The 21489-nt window shown below is 42.9% G+C and overlaps 1 protein-coding gene across 3 annotated transcripts; it reads right to left on the bottom strand.

Moving 5' to 3' along the window:
- Positions 1 to 4857: 4857 nt before the first annotated feature.
- MRPS10 (mitochondrial ribosomal protein S10) lies at positions 4858 to 18900 on the bottom strand. Of its 3 annotated transcripts, none has more exons than XM_005900137.3 (7): positions 18808 to 18900; positions 13098 to 13162; positions 12938 to 13010; positions 10897 to 11033; positions 9819 to 9927; positions 8193 to 8282; positions 4858 to 7721 (listed from the first exon to the last, which is right to left on the bottom strand). In XM_005900137.3, exons 1-7 carry the CDS (start codon positions 18853 to 18855, stop codon positions 7638 to 7640), a joined length of 606 nt encoding a protein of 201 aa, XP_005900199.1. In that variant the 5' UTR covers positions 18856 to 18900; the 3' UTR covers positions 4858 to 7637. The 3 variants fall into 3 exon arrangements, with proteins under 3 accessions (XP_005900199.1, XP_014335023.1, XP_070216812.1); XM_014479537.2 differs by having other exon boundaries at positions 12938 to 13007; positions 18808 to 18895; XM_070360711.1 differs by lacking the exon at positions 4858 to 7721 and having other exon boundaries at positions 8193 to 8304.
- Positions 18901 to 21489: the final 2589 nt, after the last annotated feature.

The following is a 21489-nucleotide window of genomic DNA, read 5'->3' as shown; positions in this document are numbered from 1 at the left end:
CGCACCTCTCTGCACCTGCGCTCACATATCCAGCCTCTCTTCCTGGTTCGATGGGCGCAGAGTCCCTTCCCCATCTCCACCTGTCAGCTCCTCCGCTTGGTTTCTAGCTGTCACCTCCCTTCACCCAACCAAGCACTGCAAGTCCACAGCCATCCCTTTCTCTTCTGCATCCTCCACGCATCCTGCGCTAATGGATCATTCCATCTGTAGATGTGCCTCAACATTACCCCTATTAAAACAAAATAAGACAAAAATTCCTCCTTGACCCCACAGTCAGAGGCCACCTGTGACTTTCTGGGGCCTACTTTTGCCTTCATGGGTTATAAGATATATATTGATAATTAAATAGTAACTAATTAAGTATTAAAAGTGCTATTTTGGGACTTCCCCAGTGGTCCAGTAGTCGGGAGTCCACCTGCCAATGCAGAGAACACGGGTTTGATCCCTGGTCCAGGAACTAATATCCCACATGCTCCTGAGACCATGCACCCTGGAGCCTGTGCTCTTCAACAAGAGAAGCCACCACAGTGAGAAGCCCATGAACCACAAATGGAGAGTAGGCCCTGCTTGCCACAACTAGAAAACACCTGTGTGGAGCAACGAAGACCCAGCACAGCCATAAATAAATAGAAATTTAAAACATGAAAGTGCTATTTTATCATTCATTGGTAAAAAGAGGAATATAACCCAGTTCCAGTCCAGACTGCATTATATTATTTTTGAAAGAAATTAAAACATTTAAATTAAAAATATTGTGGGCCCTAGACACGGTGCCCACTAGATCCAATAGTCCTGCCAGTTACTGCTCCCCTCCAGCTGCTGTCCTCACCTTGGCCCCTTCTTACAACTAAACCCCTAGGGGAAGATGTTATTTCTTGAAAATGGCACAGCAGTGGGTCTGGTCTCACATGTTCTTCGCATCATGGGGAAGAGCCTCTTTCTCCCTCTCTTCAACCTGGATGGGACTTTGCCATACTCAACGAAGAGAATGGGCAGAAGTGACACTATGTGACTCCTAAGGCTGGGTCATCAAAGGCAGTAGGGATCATGCCTGGCTGTCCCTCAGGACTTGTCCTCGGAACGCAGCCATCATGTTGCGGGGAGGCCCAGGGCTCCCGGGTGACAGCCAGCGTCAGCCACTGGACGTGTGGGGAAAGGGGGCCAGTGAACCTGCTGATGCCTCCTGCCCTGGCCTTCCAGCCACCCACCTGATACCACACAGGGCAGACCGTGTCCCCACAGAGCACTGACTGAGCTGTCATGAAGCCATGACGTGTTGGGCATTTTTGAAGGCAGCAATTCACATCCCCTTCTTCTATAATTTTGGCTGCACTGGTCTTAGTCGCAGCACATGGGCTCTTTAGTTGCAGCATGTGAAATCTAGTTCCCTGACCAGGGATTGAACCCAGGCCCCCTGCATGGGGAGCTCAGAGACTTAGCCACTGGACCACCAGGAAAGTCCCTCCTCTTCATTTCTTATTCTCTCCTCAACTTACTCCAACTGGACGTTCATCCCCGTCACTCCGTGGAGAAGGCCTTACGATGACCAACTTGCAGATTCAGCACCACTTCCCAAGTTCTTTCTTCAAACACTTTAGGGTTCAAGGACTCACATGGAGCCTGGTTCCACTCCAACCTCACTGATTCCTCATCTCCTTTGCCAGCACCTCCTCCTTTTAAACAAATCTCTCCAAGCTTGGGCGTCCCAGGCTTGTCCTCAGGACTGTGCTCCTCTCTACTCATATGTGCTCCCCAGATGAGCTCATTCACCCTGGACATCACACACCATTTGTAGCTTCCAGATTCAGGACCCCAGCTGCCTACTGAACATCTCCACTCAGATTGCAGATTTACCAAGGCCAAAGCCAACATACTGATAGCCTTCCTAAATCCCTGCTCAACCCTTCTCCACCTCAGTCATGGCATCACCATTTATCCAGCTGCTTAGACTGAAATCAAGGAGACATCCTGGAGTCCTCTCTTTCTCTTAGATCTCCTTTCAGCCTACTAGGAGGTCTTTCTGTCAGCTCCACCTCCGAACTTATTCTTAATATAACAATTTCCCATTCCCTCCATCCCTGCAGCTCTGTCCAGGCTACATCCTCTCACTGGCCCACTGCAGCAGGTTCTGCCCCACCCTTCCCATCACCCCTTCCTTTCAGTCCATACCAAGCAGCCAGAGGAATGTATTCTAAAGCGTAAATCAGATCCAATCACTGTCCTGCTTCAAACTCTCCCATGGCTTCCCACTGACCCTCAGGATAAAAGCCACACTCCTTCCCCCGGTCATGATCTAGTCCCACCCGCTTCTTCTTCATGTTGCTCTGCCCTTGTCCTCAGACACTTTGCACTCCCTGGCCCTTAGCACTGACTGGTCCTGCTGCTTGGACTGCCCTTCCGCAGGCTCTCACACAGCTGCCTCCTTCCTGATAGTTTCCTCTCCTCGGAGAGAACTTTCCCAAATTCATCTCAAGTAACAGTGAAAGTATCAGTTGCTCAGTCATGTCTGACTCTTTGCGACCCCATGGACTGGAGCCTGCCAGGCTGCTCCCTCCATGGAATTCACCAGGCAAGAATACTGGAGTGGGGGATCTTCCCAACCCAGGGATGGAACCCAGGTCTCCTGCATCGCAGGCAGATTCTTTATCATCTGAGCCACTATCAGTGGCTTTTGTCCCAAGTAACCACTCAAGTAATTTTGTCGTTATCTTACTTTACTTGCTGCCTAGTGCTTAACTCAGAGAAGGCAATGGCACCCCACTCCAGTACTCCTGCCTGGAAAATCCCATGGACGGAGGAGCCTGGTAGGCTGCAGTCCATGGGGTCGCTAAGAGTCGGACACGACTGAGCGATTTCCCTTTCACTTTTCACTTTCGTGCATTGAAGGAAATGGCAACCCACTCCAGTATTCTTGCCTGGGGAATCCCAGGGACGGGGGAGCCTAGTGGGCTGCCATCTCTGGGGTCGCACAGAGTCGGACACGACTGAAACGACTTAGTAGCAGCAGCAGCAGTGCTTAACTGCATACCTATGAAATGATCTTATTATTTCTTCCCCCATATCATGTTTTCTCCACTAGAGTCTAAGATCCCAGAGAAGAGGGGCTTCACCATACACGGTGCAGAATTTCCAAAGCCTAGACCAGTGCTTGGCACGAACAAGGAATTCTTGGCACAAACAAGACTTGTTGAGTAACTGAGCAAAGCGCTTGGCACATGGTCAGAGTTGAATTCATGTGAGCTATTACTTCATAATTTTACAAGACAACTGCCCTTGATTCCTTGGAGTGTCTGGGTTAGCAGATATATGTTGATGTGAAAAGACAAGGTGATTTTAGCACTGAAGAGGTCTCCAGTGATTTTCAACTCCGTCCCCATCTCAGAACACCTGAAAACAACACATGCCGTCACTGTGGCTGTGTGAAGGTGGTGTCACCCCTATCCGCCTCTTCACTTTTGTCTATGTTTAGGCAACGTTGAGAGTAATTAAAGGATGATACCTGTGCTCCAGAGACCCTATGAATGAAATAGAACTTGATTTAGCCTCTGGCTGAGGAATCTAAAATTCAATGGGCTTTTCATGTGGGTCAGTTGCCCATGACCTGCCCTTAAACACCGCTGAGCTGTTGGGATATAAATATATCGTTTTAAAGAGGATTAGGACTCCGCAGACAATGATAGCTCAAAGTGAATAACAATAGTAAGGCTTTAAGGAGGGCAGGGTTAGGAATTGAGCAGGGATTTGCAAAGAGAACTCTGGGGATCCCAGGCATTCAGCCCTAAGCCTGGCTGCAGGGGTATGGAAATGCATGTGAGCAACAAACCAGAGTGTGCAGAGCCCGACACAGGCCTGGCCTGCAGCCCCACAGCTGTCACTGCACCAGGCTTCCTGTGACCCAGCAGGCTCCCTGACTGGAGCTTAAACTCTCCTGTGGCTACGGTAGACAGTCAGGACCAATGTCAGCCTTGAGACCACAGGGATCCAGCTGTGGGTTATGCTTCTGGCCTTTATTCATGTCCATTTACATCTTTTATTCCTTATTCCCCCCCATCTCTTTTATTTCTAATCCTTAGGGGAAATGAGTAGTATACTTTGCTAATGTACAAGGGGACATAATCTGGATTTTAGGTTTGAATAGTCTGCCTTTAATATGCGGGCATTCCAGTACATATTTCCAGACTTTCTTTTTTAAACATCTTTTTAAAAAAGGATTTCTGGCTGCACTGAGTCTTGTCGCTGCGCGCGGGACTCTCACTGCCCTGGAGCATGAGCTCTGGGGCATGTGCGCCCAGTAGTCGGGGTGTGTGGGGCTTAATCGTTCTGTGGCATGTGGAGTCTTCCTGGACCAGGGAGCGAACTCATGTCTCCTGCATTGGCAGATGGATTCTCAACCACTGGACCACCAGGGAAGTCCCATCCTAGCCTTTCAAAATTAGGTTCTGAGGCGGCTGTCTCTGTCGTTAGTAATTGGAACTCATCAGTTTCACCTTTTTCGTCTGTTTTATCTGTAAACTGAAAGGGCAATTGAGTGGGCAAGTCAAACTTGATTTTCTCTTCCATAAAACGGGGATCATAAGAGTAACTATTGAGTTGTTACAAAGATTAAATAAGATAGGATCTGTAAAAAAGATAGTATCTATAAATGCTTGGTAGAACGCATGGGGGTTATTATAATGAGCATGCTACATGTTTTCTCATCGAAATTAAACTTTGCAACCATTGTAAGGTAGTATGCTTAGCTTGGAGATATTCTGAAGGCCGTTCCTGCTGGTTTTTAAACTGTACAGCACACGAGCATCTGGAGTACTGTTTGTTCTGCCGCCTGTAATAACTGTCAACTGAGCAAAACGCCCAATCTACAAGTGAGAATTATGTTTTATTTGCTGAACAAAACTGAGGACTTGGGCTCAGGACACAGCATCTCAGATAACTCCGAGAGGCTGCTTCGAAAAGGTGAGGGGGGAGGGCCAGGATGTATAGGCGTTTTTGCAACAAAGACTAGGTATTCAGAACATCAAAACATTACTGTAAAAGAAAAACCAGGTATTTAGAGTTAACGAATTTAGCGTTTTTCTAGGTATGGGAAGATGCAAGAGTCTGGGTTCACTGAAATCCTTTGCTATCTGGAGCCAGTATCCTGTGCTTCTCATCCTGCGTCTTCTCAGGGTGCACAGTCGGGGTGGCTGTCATGTGATGGCTTAATGGCTGTGACATTCTTTGTTCACTGATATGGCAGGCAGGATTTCTCATTTACACACCTGATACTTACTGAATGTCTTATTATCTGCCTGGTACTGTGGTACTCTGTGAGGGGCTTTGTAAGTTATCTGATTAAATGCTCCAACCTTCCTAAGTAGATTTCCTACGTTTTACTGAGTAAATTGAGGCTCTGACAGGGTTAAACATCTTGCCTAACTTTATACCAGTTAGTGGGTTATCAACTCTTATCTGCCTCAGGCCTTTTAGGCTCCAGAGTCCATATTTTCTTTACTTGGCTATTCATAAATGTTGTAGTAAAGCTCATTTAATAATACAGTTTAAGGAAGGAGGAATGGTAGCTGACCAACAGAAATGTGAAGAAAACAGACCACATTAAAACCACTGCTTCACGTGTTTACTGCGGCATATCTAAGTGGCCAAAGGACATATGAAGTAATTCTCCTTGAAATCAAAACTACCAGGTGCTGAACAAGTTTGAGTCTACCAATAGTTTAAGACAGACCTTAACACCATCTTATATACTATAAAAAGAAACTATACTTCAGAGAAAGCAACAATGAATTCAGGCCTTCACTTCAATAAAAGACCACCTTAGTTCATACCTGCCTTCTGGTCCATCCTGAGAGCAGGTCTATGCTTCTCACTACCTCTCATCACCACCACGAACAGACAGTGAGACTTGGGCATTAATTCTAATTTTAAGAATGCGCATTTTACTCAGGAGACCCAATTCAAAAGAACAAACAAAACTTTCTCAGTCTGAGAATAAAGAAGTTACCTAGTTTATATCAAGTAGGCTTCAAATATGCCAATTACTTATGTCAAGGAAACACCACTCATTTTAGTTGTGTGTGTAGTTTATTTATCTTAAAATGAGACTTTAATATGTAATGTGAAGAGCTAAGTCATCTGGTTTACAGGCTACTTTAGTCTGAAAACAGTTGGAAATGGAAGTATACCTTTAAAGGAAAGCCACCAGATGCGAGAGTGCACAAGGCACCCTACTATGATCACGTGACTGACACCGTCTGTAATAAAAGCACCAAAAGGGTTAGATGTGGGTCTGTATTTATTTTTAAAGAATCTTTTTATAGTGAAAATGAGCCACAATGGCTGCTTTGTTATGTATATTTACTATGATATTGGTTCTGTTTTATTGATCAGTTCTCAATCCTGAGGCTTATACCTGGGGTAATCACGCTTTATTCATTTGTGAATGAGAGTCCACAACTGAGGTGAAAACAGAATGAGGTCCTGGTGGACAAGGCTGTAATTCTTTCTAAGTTAATGACGGTAATGTAAGCCTGATACCTAAGCAGTGTGCATTCAGAACACGCATACCTGATAGCAGGTCAGGAAAAGAGAACAGGGATTCCAGTTTAAGGGGGGAAAACTGAGAAGTCATAACTACCCCAAAGATGAGAAGGAAACCACAAGACAAGCACCCGATTCTTCTGTAAAAAGGAAACGAGCCAGTCCCTTGGGGCTGACACACCAGCAGTCTCGGCCCACTGTCATCCTGCCTCTGTCAGAGCTCTTTACCACTATCTAATTTCATGGAAAAGTAGACATCTCCAAACAAAAAGAGTGCTAGTCAGCAAAAGAAAGAGGTCTTATCAGCACGGAACTTAATAAGGAAAAGTTTTCATTTGTGCCTTGCACAATTTTTGAAAGCCATTATTGCTATTCAATTTTTGGTATTTACTACAGTACTGGGTGCAGAGCTAACAAAAGAAAAGCTTACTGAATAAACAAATTACGGGATGAATGAACCAATAATCAGTGATTTCTCGAGAGCTCAAATTCCATTACAGTGACCCTTCTAGGCAGCACCAGAGGGGTTCAGCATAAGCCACAAACATGCTTGATCTGCTGCAAAGTACATCCATTTTTAAGAAAGTAATGCTCACATGAGGCAAAACTTGGAGGTCATCATCCCAAACTATCATATGCCAGCCTACACTAAGGTAAGTATCAAAAACTCGAACTGCTCAATGTTTAATTAACCAAAGGTTCCTTTTAGGTCCCTCAAAAGAAAAAAATGTGTGTGAGGAGTATGTGGAATACTCATTTTTAGATGAATGAAAAAACAGAAATCACAATCAGTATAAACTAATAACTAAACAATAGTGGAATAACAAAATGTCAATTTGACTGTTTTGGCACAGAGTGGTCCAAATGGTTTGCTCATATTTGTTAAAATCAGAACTGAAATACATGAGGCTTACAAAAGAACAGATAAAGCGGTTCTTGCACAACAGTCCAGTGGATCGTAAAGTTCTGACCCCCGAGTTCCACTGATCAGGCCGTGAAGCCTCAGGAGCGCAGTCGGGTAGACCTGAAGTAGTCCTCACGGGAGGGTCCCTCCGCTTGACACGTTCACTCCACACCCCGGCACAAGTGGTCACTGTGGGACTTTATGACTTGCTGTCTCCTTTTTCCTCTGGTGTTGTTTCCCAGACTGGCTTCTTGATGTGTTCTGGCAACTGTTCTAATCTTGTCTAGAGAGAAAAACAAAATTATAGTATAATGGACTTAACTGAACTCTTCAGCCACAAACTGAAAGTATTCATTCTCTTCCCTCAAGGCCTCTGACCTTTTTCTTTTACCCCCTCAACTTGTTGCAGGACTTTGAAACAAAGAGAAGGAAACTCAATGGCAGATAAACTCTCACATACATAATCTGCTGCTCCTCGGTGATCTCCAGCGACCACCAATCAATGTGGAACCTGTGTTGAGACAACTGCTGAGAGGAATGGAGGCGTCACAAGTTGCTCTGGGAGGATGTGGGCTGCAGTCTGCTGAGCTGCCCCCACTGCTCTGGGGGCGCGGGGGGCAGGCAGAGAGCCCAACCACTGGGACAAGTCTCCCTCCAGGTCCTCCCCTCCACCGGGGTGGCTGCAATCAGGCGGCAACGTATCCACACAACAATACAGATCTCCCCGCAACTGAGACAGAAATTCAAGCCATACCTTTGTAACTTCCATGGCAACTCCCTCAGGTAAGTTTCGCTGAATATATTCCAAGTAGACATCTGCTGTACTTCCAGTGAGATGTTCTAACTAAAATTTCAAACATGCTATGCTGTTGAAGTAGAAATTTTAAGATTGGGGGGGGGAGCAAAATCAGCAGTCATTTCTTCATCAGTGAAATCTTCAGAATCCCAATTTATAGGAAAAAAGTGTAGATCCTCTGGTTGAACTGGGGCAACATTACTTCCAAACGCCTTAATGTCAGGGCTCCATGAAACCCAGATGGCAAACATGGTATCGAAACAGCACAAGAATGTCACAAAACAACTCAAAAGCAAACAGAAAACTAAATTATAAGACAGTGTAAGATTTTCTGTATGCTCTATGGTGAGGTGAATAAAATTGTGGATTTTTCTTTTTCATTTAAGGGTAGGGCAGTGTCTTAATACAATGCCTAGTACAGAGCTTCTCATATAAAAGATGCACAAACACTTGTTTTAATAACATTTACCAATCATTTATCGTGACAAAATAGTCTAAGTGCTTTAGATAAACATCTCATTTAATCCTCACATTAACCTTGAGAGATGAGTCCCATTATTATTTCCAATTTAGAGATGAAGGACTTGAGTAAGGCACAGGCCGCACAGCCAGCAAATGCTAGTGCTTGGACCTGGCTGGCGGACCCCAGATCCCATGCTCTTCTCAACCACAGGGCTGTGCTGCCCCGGGTGGCTGCACAAATGAATGATCATCAATGAATGAAAAACCTTAATGTTGGCTATCATGGATGTGGAGAATTCAGTGAGGATGAGAAAAGAATTATTAGAGCTGTGTGAAAACTTGGCTAGAGTTTCTGAAATATAAGCAAAATTATTCCAACGCTAGCTTAGTGTATAAAAATCAGTCAACACAGGGACTTCAGTCAACATAGGGACTTCACTGGCTGTCCAGTGGTTAAGAATCTGCCTTCCAACACAGGGGATGTGGGTTCAATCCTTGGCACTAAGGTCCCATATGCGACAGGGCAACTAAGACCGCTGTAACTAGAGAGAAGCCCGTGCACCACAATGAAAGATCCTGCATGCTGCAACTAAGACCTGTCACAGCCAGATAATTAAAACAAAAAACAAAGAAACTGCCTGTAGTTTCTTATTAAAAATACTAGTCAACATAATGTGCACTCCTGAGTTAAATTCTGAACTACTTCGAAAAGGGTTTCCTTGGTGGCTCAGACAATAAAGAATCCACCTGCAATGCAGGAGACCTAGGTTCAATCCCTCAGTTGGGAAGATCCCCTGGTGGAGGGCATGGCAACCCACTCCAGTATTCTTGCCTCGAGAAACCCATGGACAGAGGAGCCTGGCGGGCTACAGTCCATGGGGTCACAAAGAGTTAGGTACAACTGAGCGACTAAGCAAACACACTCTGAAGGATGGCTTTACTTCAATATTTTTCTATCACGTTCCTTCCATAAACACACAAAAACCACTCATCTTCTCTACAACTATTGGACATGGACTGACTGAAAGGAAGCCCACAGGCCAAGTTAAGGGAAAGTTATAATGTGCTCATGTGAAATTTGGGGCATTAAAAAAAAAGCCTGAATATCTGAAATAAACTCACCTCTAAACATCTATAAAGTGTTCTCATTTCATACTGAACTCTGTGCTTCTTGAAAATATGCACTGATTTGAGAAGAGTAAATCGTTCTATTTTCCTTGGAGGTTCATGTCTGGAAAATTAATGGGCAAAGCAACACACTTAAGTGATGTTAAAACCTGAGTCACTGACATCAAAGCATGATTCCACAATCTTGTAGGTCAGGCTCATGCTCAATTATAGGCATTAACTATCATTTACAGACTTCCATTTGTTAAGACTGTCATCTCTAACGACTGCTGCAGTAAAACTTAGGCCAAAATAAACCCACAGACAGCAACAGGAACATTTGCCACAGACCCAAAAAACAAGCCTTGGCATGCAAGTGCTCGTGCACACACACACGACTCTGGCTTTCACACCGTTGAGGACCTGCATAGACCAAATGTATGAGCTGGGGGAGCGGCAGCGTGTGTTGGACGCAGCTGTGGTATCTGCTGTGTGCATTACAGACACATTGGTAAGCACAAACTATAGTCTGTTAGAGGAAATGCGCGTGTTCCTTCAGTTTTGTTAGAAGGCAAGACTGGCAAAGCTCCAAATGGGCCTCGTTCAGCATCAGAGAGCAGATGACAAGACAAAGGAGGTATAGTTACACTTGACCCTGCAGAGACGTCAAGGCCATATGAAGCTCACTCTGCTCATGCATCCAAGTATTGGGTTGAGCGATGTTTCTTAAGGCAGTTTTAAAACAATGGATATAATAGCAAAGATCATCAAATCCAACAGGTCTGAAAAACTGTGTGTTCACCTAATCCACCTCCCTGCCCCATGGAGATTCCAGACACACAGGCTTCTTGGGACTCCTATGTCCATGCCATTTCTAGAGAAAGGATTCCTTCATTTTCCTTGTTCACTCATTCTAGTATTTTAAAATTCTGGTAGACAGGAAGGAATGATTCTGCTTAGAATAACAAACCTCAACTCTCTCCATCATGAGTTTCTGTCCTATTTTAAGAGCTCAGACCTAGCTGGGACTGGCACCATTTTCCTGACTGTGTTATAGCTGCTAACAGGTCAGATTAAGAAATTTCATACTTACACTTTAACAGAGATACCAAGTTCTTTAGCAGCAAGCACTGCAAAATATTCGTAACTGTCCAATACAGCCTTATCATGGCCTTTTACTAAAACTGACAGGCGCTTATATAATGTGTCCGGTTCATCAGAAATGGTTATCTGCAATTTTAAAACCAAGAAGAAAAGCTTCAGTCATGGTTCCTCTAATATTTATACTGGAAAATTTAAAATACTATCCTCAACTGAACAACTTCACAGTTTACTTAAGTGGGGAGAAAAACGCATCTTTAAATATCTAGATACGACTACATTCAGATTCCAGAATGACCCTTAAGAATCAGTTATAATACAGTTTGAATCAAAAGGATTTTCAAGCAACCTACAAAATCACCAATGGAACCCTTTAGCTTAAGTTACTGAACCTCAAATACACAACAGGAAAGGACTTAGGAGTTTGTTAATAAAACTAGCCTGGTCAGAAGAACTGGACTGAGAATTAAACTCTCCCATTTCAAGCTCAATCACAACAGGCAAGTCATATACTAACCTCATTGCACTTTAGTTTTCTTATATATAAATAGGACAATACCTGTGCTATAGTTCATGGCATTTCTGCTGGGAACAAGTAAGAAAGCACAGATTTAAGTGCTTATAAATTATAAACATCATTAAACAAAAGCGAGCTATTGCTACTCATCTTCTTTTTATTAGGTCTATCCATGTTTATTTAGCCTGCCCTAATAGAAAAATGACTCATTTCTAATCAAAATGACTGTACATTTAACTTCTACCTCTTCTACCCTAATACTTACAGATCTTAAAATAATGGGTTTGACATTTCTGACTTTCTTCCAAGAGGTGAATTACCCTCGCTTCATGCATCCATCAAACCAATAATTTATATTGCTAATCCGATATTTCAGAGTTAAATCACTTTGCCCCTGAAAGTAGATCTACTTACTCACCAGGAAACTAGATACTCACTCGCAAGTACCCCCAAATATGGTTGTTGGAAGAACAAAAAATATTCACATACTATCCATAAGTGAAGGGACAACAGAGGGGGAATATGGCCCTAAGATGTGTAATGACTAGTCTCTATAGGGTTTTAAAGATATTTTGAATCCGTTACAAATACTAAAAATCAAAAGATTTCACATAAATATTAGAATTTCATTTCATGTGGAAAACGTAGACAATATGACATCCCTAGGTCTGATTTTCCACATAACACAAGTGGCTACAGCAAGTAGCAGCTGTCTTGCTTAAAAAGGGCACAGCCTGCCACTGTGGCCACCCCGTCACCTTTCCTTACAGGTCTGGCTCATGTAGGCATCTGGAGACTCAGCATTTATATATGCTATTAAGTGAAAACACTGAACCAGCAGTCTATTAGATATATCACAATTCCATTTTGGTGTGTGTGGTGTGCATAGATGATTATATATAGAGGTCTAGAAGGATTCATACCAAACTGTTAAAGGGGATTATTTTTTAGGGGTGGGACTGCAAGCATTTGGTTTGGAACTTGTAAGGATTTTATAAAAACTACAAATAACCCAAAAACTGGGTTGATGGAACCATGACTTTCAATGAAAGGAAACAAGGTTACACGGCTGCTCCTGGATTTTGCTTGTGATAATGCTCACTGTGAACAATAAAGCATTGTCCAGGCCCAGACTTACTGTCTTAAAATGAAAATAAAGACTTGAAGGCCACACACACACACACACAAAGACGCTTCTATACTATAATACCAAGTATTCAACATCATGGATTATGACAACTCTGCACACTGTATTGAGCTAAAAGCAAAAGACTGCTCAATCCCAGTTATCTGGGGTAAATAATTTATTCAATTAGCTCTCACCCTGACAGCCTGAACGCGACCCTGAGCACTCAGGGACATCAGAGAATACTTTCCTCAGCTCACTGTGCGCCTGCCAGTATTTTAGAACACATTTTTTTTATTTGTAAAGTGTTTGGGAAACAGCCTCAAATGAATAAGGAGGAAAATTTATCACTAATGTAGCTTCTTATGCCAAGAAATAGGGAGTGCATACCGTAGGCTTGGTCAAATCCTTGGGGACATCAACGTGTAGGTTTGAAAACTGTACCCACTTCATACTGGTGCTGCTATGTGTGGAAACAAAGAGAAATCTAAGTAAAACAGCCTAAGAGTCTATTTTCTTATCAATTTAGCAAATCCAATTATATACTTACAGAAGAAAGCCATCGTTTTTGGCTATATTGCTCCTAGAACTGCTTACAGAAAAATTCTTTGAACCCTTAAAAAAAGAGGAGATGTGTATTAGAATTGAAGTCAATTTCCAAACCAGTCATTGTTTCCATTAAAACCCAAGAGGATGCTTCAAACAACAGGTTTTCTCTTTATTTTAGATGAAGATATTGGGATAACTGGGGCTTCCCAAATAGCGTAATGGCAAAGAGTCCACCTGCCAATGCAGGAGATCCTTGGGTAGGGAAAATCCCCTGGAAAAGGAAATATCAACCCACTCAAATATTCTTGCCTGGACAATCCCATGGACAGAGGAGTCTGGCGGGCTACAATTCATGAGGTGACAAAAGAGACACAACATAGGAACTAAACAAACAAAACAAACAATTAGGGTAACTGAACTGTCAAATTAGGCTTCATCAGGAAAAAAAAGAAGACAATGGTAGAGCTGATAATCAAAAAGGACTCTCAAAATACCACAGACTATCTTTTAAACTCAGGAGCAAGAATTTTTTTAAAACAAGCAATTCTCACATGAATAGCTATGAATTAAATATGTGGATATTAAGGAAAAAAACATGTGACTTCATTTGACCATTATTTTTTACAGACTAAATGTATTTCAATATAATACACATTATACTTAAATATTTTTGAGCATTAAGAAAAAGTGCCTTTATAATTTACTGGGCTGGAATAAGAATTCTAAAGTACTCTTGAAGCTTTCAGCCTTTTCCAGCATATTTATTTCTTGCTTTGGCTGGGAAAACTAGCTTATAAGTAACTAGCTATAACAACTAGCTTATAAGAAAACTGAAACACACATTGGAATTTACACCCATCTTCTATCACTCCTGTGCCTCATACTGCATCAATCCAGTATTCCCAAATCCTGTATTATCAGCTCCCCCTGGTGGAACAAAACTTGCAGTTGTAGGAAATCTATCTTACTGTATGTAACACAAAATCGGCCACTCCTTTTTTTTTTTCCTTAAGCTTTCCTGAGATTTAAAAGTGCAACCTGAGAAACTAGAAGCTTAAAAACACTTCAAAGTTGAGAATACCAGTTTAGTACAAACAAAATTAAAACAATGGAGGGTCACCTAAGTTGTTAAGAATGCCTACTCATAGCTTATTATCCTTTTCCCTCTCTTTACTGAACAAGGAGGCAAATCAAAACTTTCATAGTCTCCCTTGAATCAAGGGGGAAAAACAAAAAAGAAAGGAAATCAAGCACAACACCACCAGGTGATAAGAGGTACAGGCCTTTCTCCACACACACTCACAGAGAAGACTGCCTCCCGTGTTTGTGGGCCAATGAGCCGAGAAGGAACAGCAAACCACTTCAGTATTCTTGCCTTGAGAACCCCATGAACAGTATGAAAAGGCAAAATGATAGGATACTGAAAGAGAAACTCCCCAGGTCAGTAGGTGCCCAATATGCTACTGGAGATTAGTGGAGAAATAACTCTAGAAAGAATGAAGGGATGGGGCCAAAGCAAAAACAATACCCAGCTGTGGATGTGACTGGTGATAGAAGCAAGGGCCGATGCTGTAAAGAGCAATATTGCATAGGAACCTGGAACGTCAGGTCCATGAATCAAGGCAAATTGGAAGTGGTCAAACAAGAGATGGCAAGAGTGAATGTCGACATTCTAGGAATCACCGAACTAAAATGGACTGGAATGGGTGAATTTAACTCAGATGACCATTATATCTACTACTGCGGGCAGGAATCCCTCAGAAGAAATGGAGTGGCCATCGTGGTCAACAAGAGAGTCTGAAATGCAGTACTTGGATGCAATCTCAAAAACGACAGAATGATCTCTGTTCATTTCCAAGGCAAACCATTCAATATCACAGTAATCCAAGTCTATGCCCCAACCAGTAATGCTGAAGAAGCTGAATTTGTACGGTTCTATGAAGACCTACAAGACCTTTTAGAACTAACACCCAAAAAAGATGTCCTTTTCATTCAGGGGACTGGAATGCAAAAGTAGAACTCAAGAAACACCTGGAGTAATAGGCAAATTTGGCCTTGAAATACGGAATGAAGCAGGGCAAAGACTAATAGAGTTTTGCCAAGAAAATGCACTGGTCATAACAAACACCCTCTTCCAACAACACAAGAGAAGACTCTATACATGGACATCACCAGATGGTCAACACAGAAATCAGATTGATTATATTCTTTGCAGCCAAAGATGGAGAAGCTCTATACAGTCAGCAAAAACAAGACCAGGAGCTGACTGTGGCTCAGACCATGAACTCCTTATTGCCAAATTCAGACTTAAATTGAAGAAAGTAGGGAAAACCACTAGACCATTCAGGTATGACCTAAATCAAATCCCTTATGATTACACAGTGGAAGTGAGAAATAGATTTAAGGGCCTAGATCTGATAGATAGAGTGCCTGATGAACTATGGAATGAGGTTCGTGACATTGTACAGGAGACAGGCATCAAGACCATTCCCATAGAAAAGAAATGCAAAAAAACAAAATGGCTGTCTGAGGAGGCCTTACAAATAGCTGTGAAAAGAAGAGAAGCGAAAAGCAAAGGAGAAAAGGAAAGATATAAGCATCTGAATGCAGAGTTCCAAAGAATAGCAAGAAGAGATAAAGCCTTCTTCAGCGATCAATGCAAAGAAATAGAGGAAAACAACAGAGTGGGAAAGACTAGGGATCTCTTCAAGAAAATCCGAGATACCAAAGGAACATTTCATGCAAAGATGGGCTTGATAAAAGACAGAAATGGTATGGACCTAACAGAAGCAGAAGATATTAAGAAGAGGTGGCAAGAATACACAGAAGAACTGTACAAAAAAGATCTTCACGACCCAGATAATCACGATGGTGTGATCACTGACCTAGAGCCAGACATCCTGGAATGTGAAGTCAAGTGGGCCTTAGAAAGCATCACTACGAACAAAGCTAGTGGAGGTGATGGAATTCCAGTTGAGCTATTCCAAATCCTGAAAGATGATGCTGTGAAAGTGCTGCACTCAATATGCCAGCAAATTTGGAAAACTCAGCAGTGGCCACAGGACTGGAAAAGGTCAGTTTTCATTTCGATCCCAAAGAAAGGTCATGCCAAAGAATGCTCAAACTACCGCACAATTGCACTCATCTCACACGCTAGTAAAGTAATGCTCAAAATTCTCCAAGCCAGGCTTCAGCAATACGTGAACCGTGAACTTCCTGATGTTCAAGCTGGTTTTAGAAAAGGCAGAGGAACCAGAGATCAAATTGCCAACATCCGCTGGATCATGGAAAAAGCAAGAGAGTTCCAGAAAAACATCTATTTCTGCTTTATTGACTATGCCAAAGCCTTTGACTGTGTGGATCACAATAAACTGTGGAAAATTCTGAAAGAGATGGGAATACCAGACCACCTGACCTGCCTCTTGAGAAATTTGTATGCAGGTCAGGAAGCAACAGTTAGAACTGGACATGGAACAACAGACTGGTTCCAAATAGGAAAAGGAGTACGTCAAGGCTGTATATTGTCACCCTGTTTATTTTACTTATATGCAGAGTACATCATGAGAAACGCTGGACTGGAAGAAACACAAGCTGGAATCAAGATTGCCGGGAGAAATATCAATAACCTCAAATATGCAGATAACACCACCCTTACGGGCAGAAAGTGAAGAGGAACTCAAAAACCTCTTGATGAAAGTGAAAGTGGAGAGTGAAAAAGTTGGCTTAAAGCTCAACATTCAGAAAACGAAGATCATGGCATCTGGTCCCACCACTTCATGGGAAATAGATGGGGAAACAGTGGAAACAGTGTCAGACTTTATTTTTCTGGGCTCCAAAATCACTGCAGATGGTGATTGCAGCCATGAAATTAAAAGACGCTTACTCCTTGGAAGGAAAGTTATGACCAACCTAGATAGCATATTCAAAAGCAGAGACATTATTTTGCCAACAAAGGTTCGTCTAGTCAAGGCTATGGTTTTTCCTGTGATCATGTATGGATGTGAGAGTTGGACTGTGAAGAAGGCTGAGCACCAAAGAATTGATGCTTTTCAACTGTGGTGTTGGAGAAGACTCTTGAGAGTCCCTTGGACTGCAAGGAGATCCAACCAGTCCATTCTGAAGGAGATCAGCCCTGGGATTTCTTTGGAAGGAATGATACTAAAGCTGAAACTCCAATACTTTGGCCACCTCATGCGAAGAGTTGACTCATTGGAAAAGACTCTGATGCTGGGAGGGATTGGGGGCAGGAGGAGAAGGGGACGACAGAGGATGAGATGGGTGGATGGCATTACTGACTCGATGGACTTGAGTTTGAGTGAATTCCTGGAGTTGGTGATGGACAGGGAGGCCTGGCGTGCTGCGATTCATGGGGTCACAAAAAGTCGGATACGACTGAGCGACTGATCTGATCTGATCTGATCTGAGCCCACAATGCAGTTGTGCTGAAGGACCACAGTTCTAAGGAATATGACACTTCCTAAGGATCTTCCCCTGCTTTTAAAATCTCAAGTCTAAAGTGCTCTTACATCCACAAATGAACCTTAAGAAGTTCTTACCTTTTCTTTCCTTTCTTTTTTTGAGGGAGTGGAGCCTCTGCTCTGGGTAAATGTGTCTTAAAAATAATTCAAAATTTCAACCTCTAACGCTACCTGACTTAACGACAGTGGTTCTCAAAGTGTGGTCTAAAGACCTCTGAGGGACTTCTGAGACACTTTCAGAGGTGGCTCCTGAGGCTAAACTTATTTTTTTATAATAACAGTAACATGCTATTTTCAGCTTTCCCACTCTAGTCTCTCATCAAAGTACAGTAAAGTTTTCCAGAGACTGTATGACCTCTGACATAGTAAGAGACTGCAGAAGCAGCTAGAGAAGCTGTTTTCTATTAAGCCAGACATTAAAGAGGTGTGCAAAAACATAAAACATACCACTCCTCTCTCTCAATTTGTTTTGGAAAATCTAGCTGCTTCCCATAAAATCGCTAATTATGTTAACATGTAATGAGTTTATTTGTATTATTTTTAATTAAGGATTTTTAAGATTCTCGTTGTATTTTCTAATAAGCTAAAAAATCGATAGCTTAAAAAACACAAAACCCAAAGCTCTTTGGAGTCCTTAACTATTTTTTTAAAAAAAACTTCTACTGTATGGGGTGTAGCCGATTAACAATGTTATGACAGTTCAGTTAACAGCGAAGGGAGCAGAGGGGTACTGAAGCCAAGAACGAACCGCTGCTTGAATTTTTTGCCTTTTCTCCAAAAAACCCAGCAGAGGATAGTTAACCCACTCCTCTGACTTAAGCGACTGTCATCTGAGTCTCAGAAACCTGGGTATCAGGAAGGTATCCCAAACTGATTCCGTAAGAAGCGTCTGAACTCTCAAGCTACCAAATTTTCGCGAGGTGTAGCTTCCTGACTTCTCTGAGCCTATTTCGCAAACGTGAAAAGCGGGGTCTGCAACATTCGCTGTCCAATATCCTTTCCACTTCTGATAGTCTACTCTTCTCGTTCCTGTCTCTGCCCTGACTCATTAACTTCTGTTTTATCCTGAGAGAATTCGAGATAAAATCAGCCCTTTTCTCGCCACCTTCTTCCAAACAGCGGGTCAAGGTGCGAAATAAATATCGCAGAAAATGGGAAGAATGACAAGTGGCAATCAGACGTAATGGTAACTGTCCCTGTTAGGCCGCCTAATCCGCGTAGCGCGCTCCTTACCTGCCAGAAACGCCGGCCCAGGGCCCCAAACACCGCTCGCACCGCCATCTTGCCGTTCCCGCTCCCCAGGATCGCTTCCGGGGTCACAGAGGCGTCCTCTGACCATAGAGTTCCGCAGAAGGAGAGAGTGTATCCTTGTGTTCCGGCACAGGAACAACCATAGAGACGTGATTCCACGCTCTCTTAGAGTGAACACAGCCGGCTTCCTTCAGGTCCTAACCTGGCTCATCCGCCTTCTTATTATAGCTTCAGCTTGTATCTAGGTAGTTACCGAGTTCCGTCAGCGCTTTCCTCTTGAAATCGTTTGTCCTTTGCAGTTCCTGTTTTGTTGGAGGTAAAAATAACCACACGCTTGGAACAAATGTATTGACAGTGGTTATCTCTGAGTTGATGGTTGATTGATAGTTGATATTTCTATTATAACGGAGCAAAGTGTTTGTGTGCCTGTGGCTCGCAAAAAAAAAGCAGACTGACAGTGGGAGGTTGCAGGGAGTAAGGATTTATTGCAGAGCGCCAGGCAAGGGAGTATGAGCCAAGCCTCAGATCCAGTCCATGTTTGTCTTTGAGTTAGGGTTTTCTTGTCTGTCTGTTTTTTTAAAGGGGAATAACCAGGAGGCTGGGTTTAATCGTCTTTTGAGTCATAGTTTTGAGAGTCAGAATTTCTCTGGTTTAGGATTCCCTGGTCAGGTGGTCCACGATTTGGGGTCTGATACTCACCTTGCCCTGGAGAAACAATCAGCGTTTGTAACTTAGAGGTGACAGCTGTAACAGCAATAGCCTTGGTAGGCTGCCCAGTGTCCTTTTCAGAATCAAGCTCCCTCTTTCAGTTGTGCATTCAAAGTTGGCTGGTCCCTTTTAGACAGTGGAGTTTTCCTAGAGCTCTCCAACTCTGGCTGCTTCTAAAGCACCTGTCTCTCTTCTGGGATGGCTCCTCAACCTGCCTCTGCTGCCTTGAACAAGCTGAGTGAAGGTTCTGCAGCAGCTGATGATGGTGACATTACAGCCTGCAAACAACATTTCCCTGTTACTAATTGGATCCTCACAAGATAACGTACATTTTATCCCAATTTAATAAGTGAGGAGACAGGCTCAGAGATGAAATGACTCAGAGTCATGTGGTGAATTTGAACCAATAACCAGCTTCAACATCCTAGTTCAATGCCTTTTCCACCCCTGCGGCACCTCTGGAGTTGACTCTGTGATAAGGTCCAGTTCTACTTAAGTCTCTAGGATGTGAGGCATAGGGGTCACTGCTTCCCTATGCTCCTGCAAGAAAGGAGTTTGTTTTTTAAGACTGAGATGGCCTTTCCTACTCCTGAAACTGGAAAAGTGGGCTCAAAACAGCCTTGGGAACTGGATGCCCTCTCCACCCCTCTGGCCAAATATGGTCTCTTTATGGATGGCCTTTGCTTACACATTGTGTCTGCTCCCTCAGATTTCTGCCTTGCACGTGACTGCTGCTTGCCGCTTTGGCTCACCAGGTTTCTCCATTCATACTCTAAAATATGGGAATTGGATTTGGGCCCCTTGTTTTCCAGGGCTAAACTGTGTCATCAAACAGACTGTGGCCCTACTAACTTTTGGTTAGGTGCCAGCCCTGTACCAATTAGCTGGGGGCAAGGTGGGAGTCATTGTGTGGGGCCAACTGGGGTTTCGCCAACAGTGGGGTTGTGGACAGGGTCTTTTGGTATGGTGTGTAGGCATAGACAGTGCAGGTTTTTTGTTTTGACACATTAAAGTTCTTAGTTTATTAGCATGGACAGTGTTCTGAAGCTTGGCCAGTCCATTATAAGTCTCTTCCCTTTGGTGGCTCAGATGGTAAAGCGTCTGTCTACAATGCGGGAGACCTGTGTTCAATCCCTGGGTCAGGAAGATTCCCTGGAGAAGGAAATGGCAACCCACTCCAGTACTCTTGCCTAGAAAATCCCATGGACGGAGGAGCCTGGTGCAGGCTACTGTCCATGGGGTCGCAAAGATTCTGACATGACTGGGCGACTTTACACTTTCACTTTCTCTATGAATTAACCCTTCAAACCTCTGAACTAGTGTAATTGAACAGGAGATCAAGTGATTCTAGATGGTTGATGCAAGTCTACCTTGCTTTATATCCAGGAAAAATAAGTGTGTGCATCAAATATTTCTAAATTAAATCATACTTTGATTGCACCGGTTGTGCTGTTTTAAAAGACAGCCCTTCTCCCTTGATTGTGCTGGTTTCATGGTTATACACTTATCTCCAAACTCATCAGGTTGTACACAGTAAATATCTATAGCGTTTATGTGTCAAACGTGCCTTTAAATAAAGTGGTTGGGAAAAGAAGAAATATCAAGACCGTCAAAAATAAAATTACAGAAGCAGCGGAAGTAATGACCCCAAACAGCCCAAAGAGCGATCCGTGTTGTATGTTAAGGGTGTGTGTGCTGCAGTGTAGATCAAGCATATGTGACTGCTTGGCCTTTACATTCAAAACAGAAACATTAAACACATCCCTTGAGGGATGGCTGGAGGATAGATTTTTTCAAGATTGTCTCTCATGTAAAGTAATAATCAGTCCTTTGGCTCTCATATAAGGGATATCTGAGACTCAAAAATCTATTATCTAAATAATAAGATATTAATTAATATTAGATTAATAATAATATATTATCCAGATTCTTAACATGACTTCCTAATTATGTTTT

The sequence above is a fragment of the Bos mutus genome, chromosome 23 (assembly GCF_027580195.1).
Source record: "Bos mutus isolate GX-2022 chromosome 23, NWIPB_WYAK_1.1, whole genome shotgun sequence".
Classification (NCBI taxonomy): Eukaryota; Metazoa; Chordata; class Mammalia; order Artiodactyla; family Bovidae; genus Bos; species Bos mutus.
The sequence above is the reverse complement of the archived record's forward strand: the minus strand, read 5'-3'. Positions and strand labels throughout refer to the sequence as shown.